The sequence below is a fragment of the Stegodyphus dumicola genome, chromosome 2 (genome assembly GCF_044657685.1).
Source record: "Stegodyphus dumicola isolate Sdum_Otavi_A_Nest chromosome 2, ASM4465768v1".
Classification (NCBI taxonomy): domain Eukaryota; kingdom Metazoa; phylum Arthropoda; class Arachnida; order Araneae; family Eresidae; genus Stegodyphus; species Stegodyphus dumicola.
In genome coordinates this window covers 228,393,978-228,419,926 of record NC_140769.1, presented here as the reverse complement: position 1 = coordinate 228,419,926, position 25,949 = coordinate 228,393,978, and the positions used below count along the sequence as shown (strand labels likewise).

Here is a 25,949-nt window from a genome sequence, read left to right as displayed (position 1 = left end):
AAATCATAAACTATTGGGTAATTTACATAATAATAACTGCACATATCTTTGAAGAATAATTTTCTTAATGTATTCAGTTTCTTTCTTCAACACATTTCCTTTTCATTTTAGAATTTTTGGATTTAATTAAGGATTTTTGTTATTCCAAAAAACACTAAATGCATTTAGAATTTATACAAAAGGATATACATTAGAATTATACAAAAGATTATATTTCTTTAGTAATATGAACATTCAAAAGAAATATAAAATATATATTGTAAAGGCCGGTTACAGAGCTGATGTGCCAGAATTTTTAGAATTTTGTGACACACCGAAGAACAAAATCTAGAAATGGCAAAACTTTTAGAATTTAGAGCAGACATTGGAAGCAGAACTTAGAAGGGCACTAGGCAGCAGAATTTAGGATCCATAGAGATTGCATCAGGTGGGAAAAATGTATACCAGCTCCATGTATGATGGATTAAGACATATTAGATTAATGTTTTAAATTGTAAATTTTCAATTTATTTATTAATAAAAACATCCCTATCTATAATGCCTGCACATGTGATAAGATTAGAAGCGTTTTTGATATTTTTCATGCTTGTGTCTAGTGAAAAGTAGAGAAAATAAAGGGAAGATAAACATGTTACGATTCTAGTATCAGAAGTAAAATATTCAAATATTATGTTTTCATTGCCCTTCCAGACATTCTCCAAAATGTAAGAAATTCATTGCAAACTTTCTGTAAAATACATTCATTACATGTTGATACCATGGAGACATTTTTCATTTTGTCATATATTTCTCGAATCTTCTAGAATCGTGGGTCTATAAATCTTGCCTTCAAATCCTTCTAAACTTTTCAAGCTACAATGCCTAAAATCCCAAAGAAAAATTATCCCTACCGATTCTGCAAGAGCAAAAAGGCAGAAATATTTCGGAAAAAAAAAGGAGGGAAAAAGTGTAAAATTAATTTTATAGAGAAAACTGATGCATATTCTGAGAACTTTGAATATTCTGAGACAATCACATGGGAAAAACTCTTGCTATGAAAAAATTAAAAAGACATTTTTAATTAATTACATAGCTAATTTTGCTTTTGCTAAGAGCTGTTTCATAAATTGCACTTTATAGCATTCTACCTTATTTATTTTTCAGAATAAAAATATTGTATAATAAGTTGCCAAAATGAAACTTTATAATATGACAGCAAAAAGTAATAATCTTTTATTTTAATCTTATTTTTTAAATATAATTTCAATATATTACCATTAATGAAATTTATCAATGTTACGATGTTTTAAAAAAAATCGTCGAAAAATTCTCAGATCTCGGAATGAAAAATTTTCTATAGAAACTAATCTTAAAATCGCCAAAATATTGATAAGTTGCCAAATTTAGAACTGTTTAATAAAAGAATTCACATCCCCAAAGCGAGAAGTTGTTTAAGACCTCTTTATTAGAAAAAATGAATTTTAAAATGCTTATGTTTCACTTCTTGCTTAGAAATTCGAGTATCCCATCATTTCTATTAGAAATAGAAACAAATTATAAACCATGAACCCATTCAAAAGATAACCATATATGTCAGTGAATCGCCAAAAATATTCCTCCAAAATGCTAATTCACACTCAAAATGGCAGTCATAAAAACAGACAGAAATTTCAGATGATTAAAATTAAGGACCTTCTACCGATTTTGGCCAAAATTAAGGACTTTTAAGGACCAAAAATCGATTCCAAAAAATCTAAGGACTTTTAAGGACTCTTAAGGACCGTACGAACCCCGTTTTATGTGTTCACTAAATATCACTAGTTCTGTGAACTTTGGCAGTATACTAGGATGTTTTTCATCATCTATTAATTCTACTTGTTCCACCTCTGACAGGCAAAATACCTATACTGTCCAGATATGGTGCTAAACAATAAAGCTTTGAATCAGGTGTTATTAGATTATTCCTCTCTAGTTGTTGAATATCTGAAGATCTTTAGGTAGTGTACTATTAAATTTAACACAGCTAAGAATTTTTTTTGGTTGCAGTTTTATAAATCCAAGAACTTACCTTGACAGAATGTATTTAGAAGCAGTACATAAAATTATCACTTAAATGATTTAACGATGCATCTGAATTTCCCCAAACACTAATGAAACATCCCCCCTGCTCCATTTCAAGCTTTGCATAAAGTTTTAATCAGACTAATTCACCAGCTCACATAAAAAAATTTCGTAAAAATATAAAATAGATTTTGCGGCATTCGGTATCCCCCTTTTTTAAATTTCAGATGAAAATTTATGACAACAACAATAATAATGAAGGAATTGTTGTCAATTACTCAGTAATTAGTGTTGAATACCTTTAGGTTCTTTGGGTGCCTCCCTTCTCTAATACATACTGCTTGCAGTCTTGAAGGCTATCTACATTTTTTAAAATAGCTAGCTCACACGTATTCAGATTTGATTTAAACTTTATAGCACATTTAAAATGATACTAACTTGAGTAAAGAAGTAAATAATACACTGAAATGCCACTGAATTAGGCATAGACATGGCTATGCAAATTGTTTATCGCTCTGCAGCACTTATGTTGTGCTAACTGCATATATACAGCTAGTACTATGGTTATTGTTAATAAGTCATTTTAATTGCCAGCATGGATAAAACTTCTGATTTAGATACCTTTAATCACATATAGTAGGCACTTGACACATGGGCCGTTCAATTTCCGAAATCATCAGAGGGCTAGAATTTTCTCGGTCAACAGTGCCAAGAGTATATCAAGAAACAACATAATATGGTGGGAAAAAACTAGCAAATTGCACAGGATAATTAGCCTTAAACGAGCGTGATGCGAGAGAGTTCAGCCATATCATACGTAGCCAAACAAACCAATCATTAGGTCAAATTACCAACCAGTTGAATCACGGCACTAGTTGTCCAATCAGTAAACAGATCGTGCAATGCTCGCTTCACCATATAAGCTTCGGGCACCATAGACCCACGATAGTACCACTGCTCAATGCATGCCATCAAGCTGCACGTCTTGTCTGGGCATGCAAAATCCACACAACAGATGTACTCTAGAAGACTTGAAACAAGTAGCATGAAGTGCTGAGTCTTAGTTCTGACTACTTAACACCAACAGGAAGCTGAGAATATGGCATCAAGATCATGAAGCCTTGGATCTTGCATGTTAGGTTAGAATTGTACAAGGCCCTGACACCTCAATCATGGTCTGGGGTATTTTCTCTTGGCAGTGTGTGGGATCTCGGTATCTAGCGTTGCTGGGTGATCATCTCCATCCATTTATTTTGTCCTGTCATTCACATAGAAATGGAGTATCCCAGCAAGAAAACTGTATCTCACAGGTCCCAATTGGCAACTACCTGGTTGAATGAGCATTTCTCTGACTTCTCTGTCATGAACTGGCTACCTAGAAGCCCTGACTTAAATCCTACTGCGCACATTTTGCAGAAAGGTATGAAACCACATCACACAACACTAACAACCCTTTCTGAATTATGGACAGCTCTATGCAATGTTTGGCAAGCCATTCCCATAGAATGCTTCCAGAAACTTATTAAATCTATTCCTTGTCGCATGGCAGCTATAATCAAGGCCACAAGAGGCCCAACTTGTCATTGACTTGATATCCCTAATTCAGTAGCATTTCAGTGTATAAAAACAAACAACAATGAATGCACTTGTACACATCATGTAGCTATCTATTTAGTAACAAAAAAAGAACAAAACATGCTATTTAAGCAAAAGCTTTTTATTTTGAAAGTACATAAATTGGGTTATGATTCTACATTCAGTCCACTAAAAATGAAGTTATTCAATATAAGCAAAGCCCTTTTCTCCCCAAAATCCTTTAATTTAATAAAATATCATAATCACAAACATGAGGCCAGAGGTGACTTTTTGGCAAATTTACTGTATCAAAAAGTTCCAGCCCAGTAACTGCATTTTGTAAAGAACTAGTAGAAAAAGTTCATGGTGAGGATATAAAAAAATTCTTTTCACAGTAAAAATGCTCCAATGCTATGAGTGTTTATGTGTAATAATAAAACAAAATATGTACTTTAAAAATAAAACAACTTTTGCTCAGCTAACTCCCTCACATTTTTTTTATTATCAAATGGATTTTCTGGAATACCTCATATTTATAACACTTACTCATTGTGTTTGAGATCCATGAGGAAAGATACTATCTGGATATTTCCATCTGTTGTTAAAGCATCATCTGCTAGAAAACATTTATTCTGCTGACTTTCCTGAAAAATTAAATTCACACTAGTTACGTAATTTGTTTTAAGGCATAACAATTCATTCATCAAAAGACAGAAGTCCTGAAACAGGAAATCTATAATGGAAATAGCAGATATTATTTTTTTCTTCTGATTTCATAACAGTGATTAAGTAAAACCGTTTGCAAAATTTTTAATTAAATTACTTTAGAAACAGCCAACCCTCAAATTCAGTTGAAGGTAATTATTATTTTTGGTAATTAAGTATTATCTTGCTGACTGTGAAAGTTGGCTACCACTGAACCAGGAAAGCTGGCAGATTCTGCCAAATTTATGCCATTTGTTCCTGCGAAATTCCACTGCACTTCAGTATGCAACTCTAACAATAAAACATTCACTACTCTCTTTGTACAATCCACCAAACAGTCACTGCTGAGGATGTATTTGACTTTGTTCTTGAGCAGGTGTCGGCAATCTATGGCACGTGGTACATTTAGCACACTCTACAAAGGTATCAGATAAAGATAAATTGCACAGTCTCTCGTCACCTCACCTTATGGCTCACACATTTTTCTTCTTTCGTTCAATTCAAGGTGTCAATTCACAATTATTGAGCATGATTTCAGTCAAAAGTAGAACTTAGCTTGATGCACATTGTGCACTATAGGTTATTTTTAGCTTTACAATACTTTATTAAATTTATCGTGAAAACTTACTTAATTACTGTGACAATTCATACCTACATATTTAATCAAAAGGCCATTTAAAAAGGAAAGCTTGACGTTTGTCGTTTTCAAGACTCTTGGACGAATGAACACGGATTTATAAAACAAAAGGATCATGATGTATGTATGTTATGTCGTGAAAGCTTCACATATTGCATATCAAGTGTACAAAGACATTTTCAAACTAAACTTTCAGTCTACATTTCAGAATTCCGATGAGAAATGTGAAGTTATAAAAAGAGCTGTTACTGGATATGAGAAACAAGTTACACTTTTTTTTTTTTTTTGTCAAACAAACCAAACCTAAAGTGACCGAATTTAGCTTTGTAATTGTTCACTGTGTAGCTGCCAAAGGCAAATCTTTCCCACATGAAGAAAATATAAAACACATATTTTAAAAAAGTGTTGAAATATCGTTCAACGATTTACCAAATCTACAAACAATATTATCCCAAATTTAAGAAATACTGGCAGCTGCCAAAACTACTGAAAGACTAGTAATTCACATGACAGAAAAGGTAACAAAACTGTATTCTGGATTACAAGAAACTGTTGCATTCAGCATTGCTCTTGATGAAAGTACCGATGTGAATGATGTTGCGTGCCTCTCGCCAATTGCACAATATTGTGATAAAGATTGAGTTAATGAAGAATTATGCAGCTTGATTTCTCTGTTTGGGACAACTAAGGAACAGCATATTCTTTTTCATTTATAAATTCTTTAGAAATTCTATCTCTCTATAAAACTAAAGAGAAAGTATTAATATAACACACAGAAAAACTTGTATCAAACGAAATTTTTAATAAAACAAAATAAATATTTTTAATAAACATAATAAAACACCAAGATTTCGTTTGGAAATTTTTATCCCATTAAAGTAATCAAAATACTTCCTTATTTCACAAACAGCCATTTCACATTTGAAGTTTTATAATTTCTACAAGCCACTTTACAATATTTAAATTAATGTTCTAAAATCAAGAAATTTTTTAAATCTGTAATGATCAAAATTCTCGATGACTGATGCATTGTACAAGTGAGCAAGACAACAGGAAACGTGAGAATGATGTAAGACAACAGCAAAGGCTAAGAAAAGTTTAGGTAACGCAAAAAATAGCAAGTAAGCCAAGGGTACCACAGATGATGGACCAGCATGAAGCCAGATTTTATGTGCTGCAAGAAACAGCAAGCACAAATCAGTGATGTCAAACATTCTGATTTGTCGCTACACATTTTATAATATGATGTTTATATCAATAACAATCAACACATGACAGTTATAATGAAAAAGTAGACAAAATGTGCAATTATTATCAAGGCAAAACATTAAAACAGAATTTTTGGAAACATGCTATAGAAGTGGAGAAACTAAAGCCCCTCTCTTAATTAACTAGGTATTTCTTTACTGCAAAACCATAACCAATCCACATATGCACATACAACAAGTGTTTGAGTACATATGGATTTATATGTTTTATATTTAACCAAATAATATCCACTGGATGTAAAAATGTAAATATTGGTTACATATTTTTTCCTTCATAAAACTTCTTTTTTTTTTTATTATTTATGAAGAGTATAGTAACTAAAAGCCATAAAGAAAAACAAATATTTTTTGTCATGTCACAAAGTTGCTGATTTTTCATGGGAATGTGGATAATAAGAAATTATCTATTATAATATTCATAAAATATAGAAATGAGCACCTACTTACCATATAAGGAGAAATACTGTCACTAATTGTCTTGGTAAGCGTCAAACCTAACTGAAAAAGTACATTAAAATAAAATCAGATGCAAAATGCACTTGACACATATACAGTTTAATAGTATACTGGGACAGAAAATTACAATTTTGAAAACTTATTTTAATGTTTATCTATTAATAATTTTTTAATCATCAGTTGTTGCTTGTGTACAGCAAATGTTATTAAATATAGTAAACATCAAAACAATTCCTTTTCCACATCTTTTCTTAAAATTTATAGCCTGTTCTGTACTTTTCCGTTTTGCCGGCGCAAACGATAAAGTCGCCAATAATGGTACAACTGATGCCAAACGAAATATCTTCGCTGGTAACCTTTTACGCCTCATTTTCAAAACAAGTCGCAGTCATTTCTTACCAGATTCATTGTTTCTTTCAATACTGGCATACAATTACATAGAATATTTACAAAGATAACTAAATTTTATGCCCTAAGACCATTTGCGGTAATTAAGTCAATTAGGATGCAATCACACCACTCACAGGCGAAAATATAGAAAAGGTAAAATCAAGGGATTCATCAATTCTAATGAGAATGCACTAGCGAAGTAAAGCACTGCGGTTTTACGTAATTTCTGAGTAAGCTATTCGTACAAATTGAAATAATTCTTGCATTTAAACTTGTATTCATAATTAAGATTTAACTTGAAATTAATGTAGATAATTACTGAGAGAATTATATTTTTGTAGCATAGTTTATGTGAGACGAGATCATTTGATATGAACCGACAAATCAAGATGTTGAACCATGATAGCAAAGTAAATTCTTAAATTAATGTCTTTTTACAAATTTATTGTCTTTATTTAATGGCTTTTGACAAAATTTTAAACCACATTAAAATGTTTATGCCTTCAAAATAAAAATTTTTTAGAACTAACATTCGTTAAAATTTTTTATGTGTATACTGTATATTATCGCCAACAAAGTCTGCTTGGCGAGATTTGCACCGGTGAAACGGAAAAGTACCACCTATTCTAACATGTGATTAAAAGACCAGATATTTGTTTATCGTGATTAAACAAAGTGTTTTCTTGCTGTATTCTGGAATAAGAATTTTTTGAAAACACAATATTAAATCATACATGCAAGAGCTTAGAGTAAGGGAAAAAAAATTGAAAGTACAATAAAAGCTTGACTACCTGGAAAGCTTGGGAAATGCTCAATGCTGGATAGCTGAGCATATAAAAAATGGAATTCATATTTGTAAAGTCAAATGAGTGGGAAAAATGTCTGCTCTAAAATAATAAAAATTATCACCTTATCTTATATGTTACAACTTCAATATCAAAAGACCACATTTAAAGTTATATAAAATTAAAAAGAAAAAAAATTCAGCTATAAAAGCTGACTTATCTCACAGATCAGAAACTGAAAGTAAAACATCTGATATGATTATGAAACCCCATTGAACATGAAATTTGGAAGAGATGTCACCAATCATTCCAGCAGAAGTTTAAACCATGAAATAGTTCTTTAGTTAAATAGATCATAAACAGATACACATTACGGATATAGAATATAAAAACTTAACTCACTTATCGTAATTTTTCCCATTGCAATGCAATTATTTTTTTATTTTGAAAGTAGCGTTTCATGGCATTTTGTTAATGTCTGGATCCTATAACTTTGAAAATATATCACTGCATGATGTACTCAGTATTAATCATTTTTTTTCAAAATGTGAGGAAAAACAGAACTCTTTTACCTCCTTTACAAAAATTAAAGTGGATTACCACGAATTGAGTTTACACCCCCATAACACAAGATATCCTCAGGATATCCCATTTAAGTCGCGCAATGTCCCGGGAAGCAGTTAGGATATCCTGAGTTGATTCTCAGATATCCTGAGGACTTCTTAAGTCAACATCCTGAGGATATCCTATTCAAGTCTCAATGTCCCGAGATATATGAAGATCTCCTCAGGATGTTGATTTTCAGATATCCTGAGGACTTCGTAAATCAACATCTTAAGGATATCCTGTTCAAGTCGTAATGTCCCGGGATATATGAAGATCTCCTGAGGATGTTGTTTCTCAGATATCTTCAGTACTTACTTTTTATGGAAGCTCATATCTGAAAATATTAAAGTAAAGTAACCTTGTACCACACGCAAGTCATGTTATAAGAATCGAAATCTCACTCTATGGATTACCTATTCTGCATATGAAAATTTAATTGTTATGCTTACACACTTATTTTTGTCTTGCATATGTTGGCTGTAAGTATTAAGTAATAATATTTTCAAATTTTTGTTGTTGTTTCACAGTGCCTAGTGATCAGAGTACTTTCTTACAAATTATAGGCACGTGTTTTCAGCCGTTTTGAGTTTCATACTGAAATTGTGTTTACAATTAAATTCTAATTGCTGCATAATATATTTTGTAAACATTATTTTAGATACTTTTCTAATATCTTTGAACACAAATACTATTTACGTTATAGGTTAGCTCAGAAAACCTTTCACGAAACAGATGGGCATGATGTAGAATGTACATCTATACCTTATCTGGCATTCGAACTTGAGCCCTTCTGTATGGCAATCAGTCACTAATCACTTACTCGTCTCTGGGGCACTAATCAGAAATATCAAGTTATAAAAGTATTCTATTAAATTCATCGATAGTTCTTAGCATAGAAATAACTATACTTTGAAACCGCAAAAGAAAAAAAATACTTTTTGATCTGTTACACTATTATATTAGTAATGAATGATGTTTAGTGCTGTGCAGTAATAAGTAACAATAATTTTTTTAACAAACGAAGTTTTAGTTTACAGACACAGTTAAAAACTAGTCTGTACGAGGTTTAACTTGCTTTAATTTGAATTTATAAACAGAAGAATAATTTTATTGGGCTAAAAAATTCATTGCAGTTTCTTCGTTCATTTTCTGGTAAGTTCTTTAATAATGACAATCAGTCTTTCAAAGTGACTGAGGTAAAAAGTAACTTATTTTTTACCTCTCTGTAATAGGAAAATGAGGTTTAAGAATGGGAAGAACTAACATTAAGTTCTTACTCTCCTCAAGCCTCACTTTGCTACCTCTTTAACCATACAAAAATTCGATCTTTGCTAAACAAAGCGCGGAAAAAATATATCCAACGCTTTGCAGTCTTATATGTTATGCCGGGAATGCTACATGACTCCTCATAATTTAACAATAATTACTGCTTTATTAATTTATTTGTAACATCCAGAAAATGCAGTAAACACGTTTGTTCAAGGTATATAACACAAAGTTAAATGTTGTTATGAAAACTCAAAATCAGATAATGGATTAAATAGATGTTCAAACTTTAAATTAAAATGATTTAATTTTTAAATTAAAGGTGGTCTTTAAACTCAGCAGTTTTATTACTTTATTTTATACTATAAATAACAATTGAAGTCGAAAATCTTAAATCTTTGTTTCAATCATTATCATTATTCGTTAAACTGCTTCTCAAATTTTCTTTGCTTTTGAGAAACCGAGCTCCGATCAGAATGTAACACCTCTAAGCACTTTTTCTGTAGCCGATGCCCCGAGAAGATTTCCCTTTTGTTAACGTGGCAGATTTATGTGTCAGACCTTCACTTCTTTGTATACCCCTACAAGGGAAACCAGGGAGGTAGGAACCATGAGGGAAACATCCCTTCACAACAAAGGACGCAGAATACCCCCAACGGTTTTAATTGCTCCGTAATCGTCATATCCTTGAAGAACCCCACAAAATGAAAACTACACGTGCTTACTTTCTGATTTCCAGAATTCAGCTATTCTGCTAAACGTTAATAGCCGTCGTTCCAAATTCTGTTTCAGTTACGAACTGACTTGCTGACGCTTGCAAGCATTACATTGAGAGAGTGTGAAAAGTAAGTTTCAAAATTTTTCCTTTATTCTACAAAAATGATCAGAACTAAAAAAAAATTATCTCAGATATCTAAAAGACGGATTTATAGCAGAATAAATCAATGTATATTATCGGAGTCCTCAGAAGATGAAGTACCATTTAATTATGAAAAAAGCCTGTGTCGAATTTTCGCGCCAGCAAATATTCTTTTCAAACTGTGATTCGGAATATGAACTTTTATGTTTCAAGAAGAACTGACTGATGACGATTACCAAAACAATTATCCCATTTTAAGGAATATTCCAAATATAGAACTAAGAAATATTCCGTTAGACTTTATGCTCCTTGTGTGCTTAGAAGTAGTACAAAAAATGATTACTATTAGGATAGGCCGAGGCACCTTACAAGCACGATTACCACATAAAAATGTTGAACTAATTTTTTAAAAAAATGACCAGTTTTTAAAGCCTTATGTATCAATTGAATTTGCAAGAAAACCAAGGAACAAACACTAAAAGAATTGAATCACTGGAAAGCTACAAAATACCGTCAATTTTTACTGTACACTAGCCCACTTATTTTTTTTAAATTTAACAAAAAGCTATATAATAATTTTTTACTACTTCATATTTCGATTAGACTCTTGTGCAAAATACAGAATCAGACGGCAATTGATGAATACGCAGTCTCTATTAAAACTCTTTGTAGTAAATTTTGGGTTTTATTATGAAAAATAGTATATTTCTCATAATGTTCACGGCACACTGCATATTTGCGAAGATGTAAAAATGTTTGGGCTGTTAGATAATTACAGTGCATTTAAATTTGAAAGCCATTACAGCCGCTCCATTACAGCAAATAGCAAGACAAACTCATGAACTGTTTAATCATATTGTAGCCATGAATCATGATTCAATCAACATAACCGACTTAAGTTCAGAATTTCAAAATTTACACACATCTTGTCCACTACTTAAAGGGTATTAAATGCTTAATTTTATTATTGAATTTTGAATACAAATTAACTGAAGTCAGAATTGAATTTGTAGAATAATTTATATATCGAAGAATTCAGTTTTGGGCTATTGAATGGTTAAAAATGATCGAAAGATTTTTAATATTTTAAAGCAAAATTTTCTCTTATAATATTTTGTATTAATAATTCATTTCAAGTCTCTTGCTTAGTTTTAGATATATTTACAAATTATTAAATAAATTGAAATTCAAATTAGAAAAATAAATTGTATATTCTTAACATTTCTTATTTTTCCACAGTAACCACAGATGGAGGACCTGAGACTATCTGTGGAAAATAAGCAAGTTTCAGGTTATTACAACACCTTCACACACTTTCACTGGAATATTAAGAAGATTTCTGGGGATATACTGGGATGTAACATTAAGTTGTTGAGAGTATGTACTTAAAAGGTTAATGGGATATTGTTACTAGTATTTCAAATCCTGATAACATCCCATACGCTGTCGGTGGGACCTAGATAGGATGTCCTAAGGATATATTGGGATGTGACATTAAGCACTTGGGAGGATGAGTTTAGGAGGAAACTGGGATATTATGGGATGTCCTGAGGATGTAGTAAGTAGGACTTTAAATCCTAATAACATCCCATACGCTGTCGATAGGACATAGATAGGATGTTCCTAGGATATGATGGGATGTGTTTAGGAGGTTAGTGGGATATCCCGGGATGTCCTGAGGATGTAGTAAGTAGGAGTTCAGATCCTAAAAACATCCCATACGCTGTCGATGGGATTTTGTTAGGATGTCCTGAGGATGTACTGGGATGTGACATTAACCACTCGGGAGGAGGTGTTTAGGAGGTTTGCAGGATATTCCGTGATGTCCTCAGGATGTGCACATATCCCGCGAGCAACATCCTCGGGATATCCCAAGGATGTTTTTGTACTATGTGGGCATTAAACTAAAATGAAGTTCTTATTATTGTGTTATGACTTCATGTTTATTCATTACTAGTGCTAAATCACAATGTTTGGTGACATGTATAACAATGTAATGTCTTAATAGTATAACAAGCTCTATTATGGCACTACAAATCTCTCAGTTTATAAGTTTTTTTTTGGGAAAACTTTATATTATTTTATAATAATACTGTACATTAAATACCTATTTATTAAAATTTTTATGCATCTTACGACTATTTTTTTTTCACTTTACTCATCTGAGAAACACTTTAACAACAAATTAAATAATCTGGTTTGTTTACTGTACTACTTTTTCTCGCACTGCTTTAAAATTAGTAGCACACATTCCTTAGTAGTGTTGCTATAACCAAGCACACACTGCTGACCAAAACCTGAGAAGAATCTAACCGAGCAAAATCAGCGTACTAGATAACAAGCAGTATTGGGATCCAGTTGTGTAATATTTACTCAAAATCGTTCAGACTCTATTAGACTGACAAGCAAGTTATTGTTCCATCAATGTAAATATGACAAAGTTCTTTGAAAGTTTTAAACAAACCTTTTCATTAAACTTAAAACAGTAAACATCATTTGTGCATGCAATCAAACCTCTGCCGCTTGCAGGTATTTCATAAAAATAATATAAAGTTGAATTTAAAAATTAGAAGTACAGTAGAAGTCCAGAAATCCGAAAGGCTTTGGACCAGCGGTTGTGCGGATTTTAGGATTTTGCGGATTTCAGGACAGAAAAGATAAATCGTAATATTCAGACTCAAAGTGCAAAATAGTAAATAAGGCGTATTAGATACATTTAATTAAATGATTATATACATTATTACAATAATTTATTATATGCATTAAATTATTATTACATATATAAACTGATTATATTATTCATTGTATTATATGTACACAGCATCGAGGTTTGTCGATTTTGCTTCATGCAAAGATTTCCGGTTTCAGATTCTGGTGTTAGAATCACTGTTCCTGCAAAATTTCAACAGCTTTTCTTTATTTTTCCGTATATCATACACAAACGTATCGCAATTCCATAGAATTCTGTTATAAACCAAGGAGTGGAACCTGTCTCAATCTTTTGCAGAATTTGCACTTTTTGTATTACCGTCAATGCAACATCTTTACGTTTTCCAACGTTGCAAGCAGTAAAATCATGAGTGCATTTCTTATCTGTCATTGTATTAAAGAGGGCTGAAATTTAATGTACTCTTAATTTATCCACAAAATATCTGGATTAAAAAAAAAGCAGCACTAAATAATCTTGTGAAATAACAAAGCTCAGAAAATACAACAATGTGAATCGTGAACTTGAAAGAAGAGTTGAGTGAATCATCTGCTTTATTACCTCGATACAGATTAGAGAGAAAAAAACTTTTATCATGATGTCAATAATTTGGTATTTCCATTATGACTCATTCGGTAATTATGATGTCATTATTTGGTAAGTACTTTTTCTTTGATACTTCGTACTCAATGTTGCAGTTTCGGAACCTATAAACTGAATGTTTATATTTTGAGAGGCAATGCGTATTTCAAGAGTTGGTGGATTTCAGGTCTGCGGATTTTCGGTATTTGACTGTATTGTAGCTGGAGACTACGTAAATTTGGCCTAAGTAAAGTGACTCACCTTTAATGGCATGATCTAACATTGGCTAGCAAATCTAATAATGGAATATTAACCTGCGGAACTAGGTGGTAGAAAGCAAAGCTGCAAGTATCGCTGCTAAAAATTCTATATCTTAAACATTCAAAACACTTGCCTAAAATACTCTAACTCAAGGGTTCTCAAGACGAATGAATTCTCCCTGCGAGGTACTTCACAGCTTCAGGGAGGGATGTTGTCAACCTTTTATTTAGCCATTAAGTATTTAGTTTTAGATTATGAATATTAAAACTAATTTTATTCAAATTCTGATATTTATCAACATTTTCTATATGTTTTGTAATTTATAAAACATGTTAAAAACAATTTACATCTAAATAAACCTGTTTTTGCTAATGCTCCCTTTCTGACTTATAGTCAGCCCAAGCCCATGAAATTCCTCCTGGCAAAGGAGTGCAAGCTGAGTTCCACCCCAATTTTGATAAAGAGCGGCCCCCTGGCAGGGAATGAGTCCGAAGGTCTCCCACTTCTCTTCTGCTACCAGAAACTTCTTGAGAGAGCTTTTGGCTTGCTGTATATTTAAAGTGTGCCATGCTGCACAAACACTATACATTTACAAATATCCATGCCTTCTCCAGGATTCAAACCCAGGCCCTTCAGCTTGGCAGTCAGTGATGTTAACCACTATACAGTTGGATGGCAAATAAATATGCATATGTATTTTTTGGGTTTTGGAAATAAGGAGGGAGGATAATATACCAATGGTGAAAAGATGGAGAAGGCAGAATTGGTTGAGAATCCCTGTTTAACTCATTTATATCCTGGTGAGAACTAATGAAAAGGAGAAGCTGTACGAAAGATCAAAATCATACAAATTGGTTAATTAACATAAACTATCTCATAATGTTGTTAAAAGAAAAGTATGATTATTTCTGTTATTGTAAATGAATCTAGATCTTATGTGAAAGAATATTTACTGTAAGCAGTTTTTAATTTAACTTTAAACATGTTAATAAAAAATATGTACTTACATTTTCATAAATAACAAAGGTAATATGTAGAAAAAACATAGTTCAAAATGTTATTACAATAATGAAAACTGAAATTTTATACAAATTTAATGTCTATTTTATGTATAAATATGGCATTCCCTGAACCTGCACTTTCTGAATAACACCCTGAATATTCAAATCGAAAACAAATAATAGCAAAAAGTAAATTTTAATGCTGATAATGATGTAATCTAAATACTGATTACTAAGGCAAAGCACACGAAGGTGTTATAACCAGTATGAACATGTTATTATAAGCACATGAAGGTGTTACTATAAGTCTTGATGACTCTTAGGATATTAGTGGAGCAGATTTTTATGAATCATTTAGCACCTGTGGCATTAAGTCATAGTGTGTGTGTGTGTATATCACTCATTTTAGATAATTCTACTAAAATTAATCTTAGGAGATAATATAATCAATATTTTTTTAGTAAATAAATTTTATATATATATATATATATATATATATATATATATATATATATACATACACACACTCTACCAGTCCTGTAATTAATATATATATATATAAATATTACAGGACTGTTTCATAAGAATAAATTGATTTTAATTAAAAAAATTAAATTTAAATACATATTTAATTAAATATTCTTTGCAGCATTGCTGCAAGGAATGAAATTTAAATTTAAACAAATTTAAATTCTTAACAAATACGTATAAAAGTTAAAAAGTAAAAAAGCAAATTTAAATTCTAAAACAGGAAAAAAGCCAAAATAATTTAAAATAATTTAAAAATATGCAAACATGTAAAAGATTTAATTCTCGAACTAATCTACAATATCATTTAAATTCAGAAGTATAAGCAAATCAAGTGCAAAATCTATCCATGAAAATAAATCTACTAATTTAATATATTAAAATTAAATTAAACAATTTTTTTTTTTTAAATGCATATGTGAATGATCGTAGAGTAGGCAGGAGACAGACTTATCAAGGGGAAGTTGCCACCAAACCTAACTCTCCAATCATTCAATTCGCGTTTCGTCATTCATGCAGGCAAGGGTAAAAGTCAAAACCAAAAGTAATTCCAATAAAGTGGTATCCTTAGAAATTTACATTTAAGTATTAACATTTAAGAATTAAAGTTAAGAAAGAAAATACTAATTAAGTCTTTTGAGAAACAAACAAGTAAAGTCAAGAATTAAACTTTTTCTTAAAAAATTAAATTTTTTAAAAATTAATTTTTTATAAAATAATAAAAAAATCTAGAAACCAATGTATTTTAGAAATCCTTGTCTACAGAAACTTCCCCTACACGAATATGCATATCAATAAAACGAAACTATAAAAGAACTATACATAATTCATATAAACCAATAAGAAACAAAAAGAACTAATTCACAATTTCTAAAATAAATATATATTTAAAAATATAATTTCATATTTAGAAAATACTTAGATACTACATAAAAAATTTTAAAAAAATACTTAAAGCAAGTAAATAGTAAGTTTTAATTCTAACTTACCTACTATATGAGTGTTGGGGTCTGCAAAAGTGTTGTGAAAGAGAAGTAAGTGTGTTCTTCAAATTATATAGATGGCACTTATGTAGGTAAAGTTGAGTGTCAAGTTGCATCTTTGTTATAGTAAAAAATTTTTTGTAAATATTAATGTTAATTAAATTAAATTAAATTAAAAATCCTAAAGGTAGTAATATCAATTATTTAGGGAGTTAAGTAACTGAGCTAATCAAGAGATGTATGTTTGCTTGAAGGAAATTAAAGTGAAGTGGTATGTGAAAAAAATTCAAACTGTTTGTAATTTGAAATGTGGTTCTGTTGAAAAATTGTGAAAATTGTTAAAAAAATTTAAGTGAGAGATTTTTTTGTGAAAATTGCAAAAAATTAACCAAGTACCACCAAAATTTATTAATTTATATATTAAAAAGGCAGGCCTTGACTTTACTTTATAATTTTTTGGCTCTTTTGGATATGATAACATTACCTTAAACCTTAACTGGAGGGTAATGAAGGATATAAAAGAGTAGAGAAATTATTGTAAATTTTGATTGTAAATATTTTGTAAATATGTATATTTAATCAATACTGGATTCTTTCCTTTTACTAATAAAGGGCCAACTCTTTTTAACAATTTTCACAATTTTTCAACAGAACCACATTTCAAATTACAAACAGTTTAAATTTTTTTCAGATACCACTTCACTTTAATTTCCTTCAAGCAAACATACATCTCTTGATTAGCTCAGTTACTTAACTCCCTAAATAATTGATATTACTACCTTTAGGATTTTTAATTTAATTTAATTTAATTAACATTAATATTTACAAAAATTTTTTTACTATAACAAAGATGCAACTTGACACTCAACTTTACCTACATAAGTGCCATCTATATAATTTGAAGAACACACTTACTTCTCTTTCACAACACTTTTGCAGACCCCAACACTCATATAGTAGGTAAGTTAGAATTAAAACTTACTATTTACTTGCTTTAAGTATTTTTTTAAATTTTTTATGTAGTATCTAAGTATTTTCTAAATATGAAATTATATTTTTAAATATATATTTATTTTAGAAATTGTGAATTAGTTCTTTTTGTTTCTTATTTCTTATTGGTTTATATGAATTATGTATAGTTCTTTTATAGTTTCGTTTTATTGATATGCATATTCGTGTAGGGGAAGTTTCTGTAGACAAGGATTTCTAAAATACATTGGTTTCTAGATTTTTTTATTATTTTATAAAAAATTAATTTTTAAAAAATTTAATTTTTTAAGAAAAAGTTTAATTCTTGACTTTACTTGTTTGTTTCTCAAAAGACTTAATTAGTATTTTCTTTTTTAACTTTAATTCTTAAATGTTAATACTTAAATGTAAATTTCTAAGGATACCACTTTATTGGAATTACTTTTGGTTTTGACTTTTACCCTTGCCTGCATGAATGACGAAACGCGAATTGAATGATTGGAGAGTTAGGTTTGGTGGCAACTTCCCCTTGATAAGTCTGTCTCCTGCCTACTCTACAATCATTCACATATGCATTTTAAAAAAAAAAAAATGTTTAATTTAATTTTAATTTATTAAATTAGTAGATTTATTTTCATGGATAGATTTTGCACTCAATTTGCTTATACTTCTGAATTTAATGATATTGTAGATTAGTTAGAAAATTAAATCTTTTACATGTTTGCACACTTTTAAATTATTTTGGCTTTTTTCCTTTTTTTAGAATTTAAATTTGCTTTTTTACTTTTTTACGTATTTGTTAAGAATTTAAATTTGTTTAAATTTATATTACAGGACTGGTTGAACAGGCGAGCAGCAAGGATGGAGAGCAGTTGGACAGACAGAATTTAAGTAGGACTAGTTGGACAAACAAGCAGCAAGTATGAAGAGCAGTTGGACAGGCAAGTGAGATACAGAATTTCAGTATATTCAGCTGGCAGCTATTTTCAAGTTTATCAAAAGAAATGAAGGATTTAATATCCACAAAACTTCAAATAAAAATGTGAAAAACAATCAGAAGTTGTTGAGATATCTTCATAAACATCTAAACTTACTAAAAGAATACATTAAGGAAGAAAGCTTAGCTTTAGAACATGCACAGACAGTGTTCTTTTCATGAATATATAGTTTGGCTACCCCATGAGAATGAATTAGGAAATTCAAGAACATTTGTTCAAGTGTATATTTGTAGACGCTGACCAATTTTTACTCAAAAGTGTATTTGTGTGTATGTTCTTGCAAACTATAAACAATTGATCAAACAATAGCTCAAAGGACTGTAACACATCTTTAAGTCATCTGAAACCAAGCCTAGCATGACATGCCCACGAGTGGCTGCAGAGATAAGACTGCTAAACACTGGTAGTTATCTGGATTCAAATACCAATTAATGAGTGGCAGCATGGGAGTTTTCCTGGATTTTTCATGTGAAAATGAGTATGAGCCAGTGTCCATTAGAAAGTTCTCTAGAAGGCATTCTCTTCTTAGATAGACTTATGCATTTTGCTCTAATGAAATACTGGAGCATGAAACTAACCTAGTACTAAGTATGAAATACTGGAGTTTGGGGGTCTTATTCACTTGAGTCAGATCATAAGAAGACTACACAACATTACCTTCAGTTTTATTTAAAACTTGTACAATATAATGTGTTATTGCATACAATTTAAAATGCTTTTAAAATGAAACATGACATTGTCATTGCACTTCTTACCCTGTAGCCAGCAAGTGATTTATCAAGATACTAACATTACCTGAAAACGTTGTGTCTTATCCCATTCTGCACAAATTTCAGGGATCAGAAAATTCGGATAATTTTTCTTTCTTCCTGTTCTGCTGAACACACTTCTTTTACAACTGTCTTTTATTGGTGCTTCTGAAGTTACTGTAGTTCATTCTTGTCGAGCTCACTTTTACAGTCCTGTAACATCGAAGCCCATGATTTTGCCTAGAGACACAAACGTCCCAGAAAATGAAAAAAGTCTGAAGTGTCAAAGTGCTGACCACAGGGGGATTCCTAGCCGAAACATGTTTCACTGTCCTGCTTAGCTAAACAATTTTTTTTTTGAAACTGAAGTAAAAACATTTGGTTTGAAACTTTGTTCCTTGTACAACTTCTCCAAAGAAAAGGTTTTCATAAAAGTCAACTAATCAGGTATCCAAAAACAAAAATTCTGGGAAATGTTTTCTTTCAAAGCATTATTAAGGGTAGCAGATGTGATACCAGTTTTAGCCACTTGCTGCAGACCTTGTTATCACAGTTAAGCAAATATTACTTCAAAATACCTTTGAATATGCTGCCGTCTGGAGTGTTCATAACTCAAGAATTCATTCATCATCTGAGATATTTTTTGTTCAGTAATTTGCTCATGAACCAAAATGTTCATGAAGAGAATCTTTTGTTCTCTGGTGTGTCACTGTATATAGATAACTCAGTACTGATGTAGTTAGTACTCAGTCTATTACTATTGCAGTCATACTTGATTAGGATATGATCATCCAACTGCAAACTACCGAGAAGAACTTTATAAATCATGCAGACGGTACTAATATTCAAACAATCTAATAATGGAAGGAGATCATGAAACTGAAGATTGTCTACAATGTGTGGAACTCCACACCACAAATGTATCCACATTACCTAGCAGAAATATGGTGGAGATCTGATAATTAAATTTTAACTATTTTTTGGGCATGCTGAACAGCACTTGTATAGATGAAGAACTCATAAAAACAGCCCTTTTAAGGATCCCTCCTGCTTTTGGTTTGTAACATTGGGAGCAATTTAAATTAAATGAAATTACTTACCATTTCCTTTCCCCCAGCATTTTAGGTTTTATTCTTCTATCAGATTACACCCTTCCCTCAGCCTTTTCAATACATTTATTTGTGTATTGCTTAGCTCACTAGTAGGCATTTCTGCTTCATTGTTGAGATTTTATTCCTTTAATTATATGTGCATTATATATCCTCACACAAAAACTCAATGATTTATTTACTGTTTCATTTCTAAAATGACAAAGATTAATGTCTCAAAATTACTCAGTACTACCATTTTATTGTAATACAATTTCAATTTATTCCTGTAAGCTTTGAATATACACTTAATATGGAAATAGTACTCTCATGTTATGCGAGCTCTCATATTATCATTTTACTTATTAACAAAATATAATGTAGTTTCAGATATCTAATGAATTATACAAACATAAAAATTACCTTAGCATCATATTTAGAGTAGAATGTCAAATGATTCAGCTTTACTTCTAACTTCCCACCTTTCAAGAAACCAAATGTAGATATCCTAAAGTAACTCCTTACATCATTCTAAGAGATTGAAACAGTAATATACATATTAAAAGTCTTTTAAAAAATACTGAATATATTAAAACAATTTACACACAAATGAAATTTAATCAACATTTTGAGCATTTATATGACTTTCAGAAAAATAATAAGACATATGATAGTTATTATTATTATTATTATTTTAAATTTACATGCTTAGTTACATAAAACATTTAATTTAATTGCAAAGACTTTGTTTTATTACTTGCTAATTTGGACTGATAACCTTCAAAAGAAGTTACAACATTGCAAATCCTTTCTTCAAATATGTGTAGAGATTGGGTTGTAAGACTTCTTTGGCGAAATGAAGCAACTCCAATGATGGAATACAGCAATAACTTTTATTTAACACTAAAAAAAATGGCGACATACAAACAAGAAGAGAAAACATATTCTAACATTTAAAAATAAATTATATTCTTCGTGCGAGAGTCGCACGTGGCACTCGAGTCTGGTTTCAAATATTGCCATTCACAAATACCTTAATGTTCATCTATTTAAATTATTTATACTACAAGATTTTAATACTATTTAAAGCTGTTACAGGGTGCTGCATGAATAAGATGTGAAAATTGCATTTTCTTTATTTTTTAATTTTCAAATAATTCAGTTTGACAACCTGAATAATTATAATTTTAATTTAATAACACTTATAAAATCACATTAACAGAAATTTCATCTATTATAGACAACATTAACAAACTGCAGTCAGAGTTTAAGAAACACAAAAAAGTACTGAAAAATTGCATTTGTAAGATTTAACTAAAGTTATCAAAGAGGAGCAAAGCTTTCAAACATGTAATATTTGTATTAGTGCAAGCCAGACATGCTCATTTATGTGTCTAAATGGTGAATTTACTAACTACAACTTATAAACAAAATATTTAAAATACTTCTAAATTATTGTAGTTATGTACCTGTGATTAAACGCATATGTTTGATTAAAATGGAAACAAAGTAAAGAAATAAAACTGAGGATTTTCAAGTACACAATATCTTGGGCAAAATCATCCCAGGTTTTTCAGGCTACTATCTGATTATTTGAAATCCCTGAGGGAAAAGTGCCCCCACTGAAAAGTTGTGAATTCATCGGTGATTATTTTTTTGCCAAACTAACGCAAGAAAGGGCAACAGCTATTTTCTATTTCTGTAATATAAAATTAAAATATAAAATAAATATAAATTTGTAATATAAAATCAATAAAATTAAAAAAGCAAGAAACATCAATAATAAAATACTTATCTTTTCACAGAAATCAGTTTTTTGGGGAAGGGCTGTTATCTTTTGATGTACACAACCACCTGATTTTGTTTAAAAAAACATCAAAGAGTAGTACATACTTGGCATAATACAACTTTGGGATTAAACACTGGCTTCTGATGCCATTGAAATTGAATTTTATGGTCCTAGACACGAATAATATATGAATTTAAAAAAACCTACTCTTGCTCATTGTTCTGTGGGTGGTGGTCTCACTGTGAAACCACCGCACGTCTAGGATTTTGAAACTTGCTGATGTAGTTAAAAAAAAAACTTACAATTTTCCGCGCGAGTTTACAATAAATGACGAAATTTACAGATTTTAAAAAAATGTATGTAAGAATTGCATAATATATAATTTTTTTACATTATTTTACAAAGTAAATTGTCAGAAAAAATTAAAAAATAAACATTCATGTAATTTTTCTACAGCAGTGAAAACATAAGTACTTACATAATAAGGACATTTGGATAAATGGATTAAAAAACTCAATAAAATAAGGATAAAATTTTTTTTTTTTTTGTAATTTCAAAGAACTCTTTTTTTCTTTTTTTTGTGACACTGTTCAAAGCATTTTTTGTCTCTTTGGTACATGCATAGACCCATATTGCACGTTTCGCACATACATCTTGTTCTATGAGGTTTCTTCTTTGTGCTACAAAATGCCTGGATTTAAATTTCACTGGTATATGTCCAGCGTTATTTAGTTTCCTTTCATCAGGCACATGAAATTTGTGGTTTTTTTTATGTTAATGAAGGGGGGGGGCCTTGGTCTTTTTGGCTTTGTACGGATCGTTCGTTTCCCATTCATACTTATTTTATTCGTATTTCATCCCAAAATATTCAGAAAATGTTTTTAATTTAAATAAAACTTTTACGGAATTTCTATTTTTAATTATAGCAAAGTATATTTACATTAAATTTAAACCACAGGAAATAATTTATAAAATTACAATACTAGCTTGGGGAGCGTGTTGATGTCAGAGAAAAGTATTTGGAAAAGAAAGACCTTTTTACTGGGCAAGTGCATGTATTGTTTAGTAATAAAATAACTCTGTGGTTTCAAAGCCCTTTATCTATATCCGGCTAAAAATAAACATTCCTATTTGAAAAGCAAGCGAATGCCATTGAGAAGCAAACGCCAGTGGTTTCAAGGCGCGACCACCGAGCCTCTAGAGGATTGTAAGCATTGTGACACAATGCTCTAGTGGTGCAGTGGTCGTGCCCTGAAACCACATAGCAAATGCCATACATATAGAGGGTTTTTTTTTTATATATGCAGTTTAATTACTGCAATTTTTTATTGTTTATGATAGAAATCATGATGTGCGATGACTAACTTTTGAAATTTAAAGTTGTTTATATTAATAAAAGGAAGTTATTTTGTCTCATCGAAAACGAATTTTAAAACGCATCCAATCTGAAGTATTAATACCTAAAACATATATGATTCTACAGTCACTTTGTATTATTTAGATGTAAAAGATCAGTAATCAATTCATTTTTACTAAAAAATTTTCGAAAAAAGAGGAGAAAAAAAATCGGAAAATGGTGGTTTCAGGGCACGACCACCACGCGTCAAAGGGTTAAGAAAATCCTCTCTTTTGGTTTTGGATCAGTTTAGCGCCCATAGAACTGAAACCATAAAGAATAAAGCGAGAGAATTAAAAACCCAGATAGCTGTCATTCCTAGTGGACTGACTAGCCAATTGCAGCCTTTAGATGTCTCGGTGAATAAGCTATTTAAAGAAAAAGTGCAAGAACGATGGAACAAGTGGATAGGAGAGCCACATCACGCCCTCAGGTAGAATGAAGCGGCCCTCTATTTCACAAGTGTGCGAGTGGGTAAAAAGACCTTGGGAGGATGTAAAGGGTGAAGTAATTGTTAAGTCCTTTAAGAAGTGCGGAATCAGTAATGCTCTTGATGGAACAGAAGACGACACATTATTCGAAGAAGGTAATACTAGAGATAACGGAAACAGTAGTGATGACGATATTCTCGTTTTTGACGATGATGATAGTAAAAAGGATTTTTATGGTTTTGAAAGTGATTAAAGTCTAATTTCATGACAGGCAACGTTTTCCTTGAATCTGTGTTTTTTGTTGTTTCTGCTTTACTTTGTATTATGTTTGATTGCTTGCTGTTTATTCATTATTTAAATTTACATATCATGTTCAAAATAGCTTGCCGTTTGTTAATTTTCCTTAATAAAAATATGTTTGTTAATTGTATTCAATGATTGTTTATTTGACTTTTACGAAACGTGAGAACTAAAAGAAACCACATTTTAAGTTATTGTGGTACCGCGCAGCTATCGCGCGGATTATTGAAACTTTTTTCCCTTGTGTGTGGCCTTCTAAATATGGGTGCGTCTTATATGCCGTCAAATACGGTACTCGGAAAACCTAAATGCACTGAAAAATAATTTTGAACTCCACTTCTCTGATTTCTGTAAAGTTCAACCAATATTATTTTTCATCTCAAACCCATTTGCCAAAATTAATATTTCAGATGTATCACATAAGATTGGATATATTTAACAAAAACATTGATGTTTTGGAAATGTGCTCGCGATAGGCCAAAGGTTGGGCACCACTGTCTTAAATAATATTTAACATATGAGGGATAAGACATTACTTTTGTACCCAGATGGCCAGCAACCGAAAAATGTTTCTAATTTTCCTGACTAAAATTAATTTTTATTAATTTGCAGATAATCCCTTTATGCAAAATATAGATAAAACCTTTCAGCACATTTCATGAAAACTTTTTTATATGTAAACACCGAACAGCTTACAAAATAGTTTTGATATCCTGACTAACTTCATTTTTATAATTTGTAAATATGCCTGTTAAGCTGATATGATCTTTCATAAAGAATAAAAAGTTATTAAGTTTAATATAGAACCTTACTTAAACATGCACAGCCAGCATAATTATTTTCAATGAAGAGCTGTTTCATATTATTTCAGACTGGGATATCATTGATATACAGGTGCATTTTATGATGACTGTTATAAAGTGAAAAGTCAAATTATTCTACATAACTTCAATATTTAGCATATGATCAACATGAATTCAGGAAAAAACTCTGTGCTTTGAGGCAGCCTCGTTCACCTCAGTGATCCATGATAAAATGAGTGTTACAAACCTGATGCTAGGCATGGCAAAAGCTTTTGACCATGTCTGGCATCCACATCTGCTCTACAAACTTAGACTCAACCTGCTCGTGAACTGGTTTTGCTCATAAACTCTTTTCTCGAAAAGCGCACTTTCACTGTCAAACACGGAAACACGATTTCTACTATAAAGAATATCCTAGCTGGTATTCTGCAAGGTAGCATCCTTGGCCTTTATTTTACATAATTTACGCTAATGATTTCCCAAGCTTTCCAGACGACGTTAACACTCTCCTAGCCAGCTACGTTGATAACACGACAATTGTTTCCAAATCACGTTGATTGGACCATGCTCTGGCCAGGCTGCAAGAGAAAATTCCAGCCATAGAAAAATGGTGTGGTTTTTGGAAAAGCAGCATTCAGCCATCTAAATCTAAAATTCGTCTCATCAGGAAGTATTGGAGACTCGACCAAATTAAAACTCAAGTCACCCGTTTTGGCTCCCCAATCCCAAGGATCAACAAAGCAAGCTATCTCAGAGTTATCTTCAATAATAATTTCT

At 31.0% G+C, this 25,949-nt stretch overlaps 1 protein-coding gene across 1 annotated transcript in view; it reads right to left on the bottom strand.

Moving 5' to 3' along the window:
* The window catches only part of LOC118188200 (protein GPR107), an 88,688-nt gene that overhangs the window by 58,423 nt on the left and 4,316 nt on the right, over nucleotides 1-25,949 (bottom strand). The window contains exons 2-4 of the mRNA XM_085811860.1: nucleotides 20,877-20,984; nucleotides 6,673-6,723; nucleotides 4,162-4,259 (exon numbers count right to left, since the gene is read on the bottom strand). Of these exons, the coding sequence (XP_085667986.1) occupies nucleotides 4,162-4,259; nucleotides 6,673-6,723; nucleotides 20,877-20,984 (257 nt within the window). The remainder of the gene's footprint in view (nucleotides 1-4,161; nucleotides 4,260-6,672; nucleotides 6,724-20,876; nucleotides 20,985-25,949) is intronic.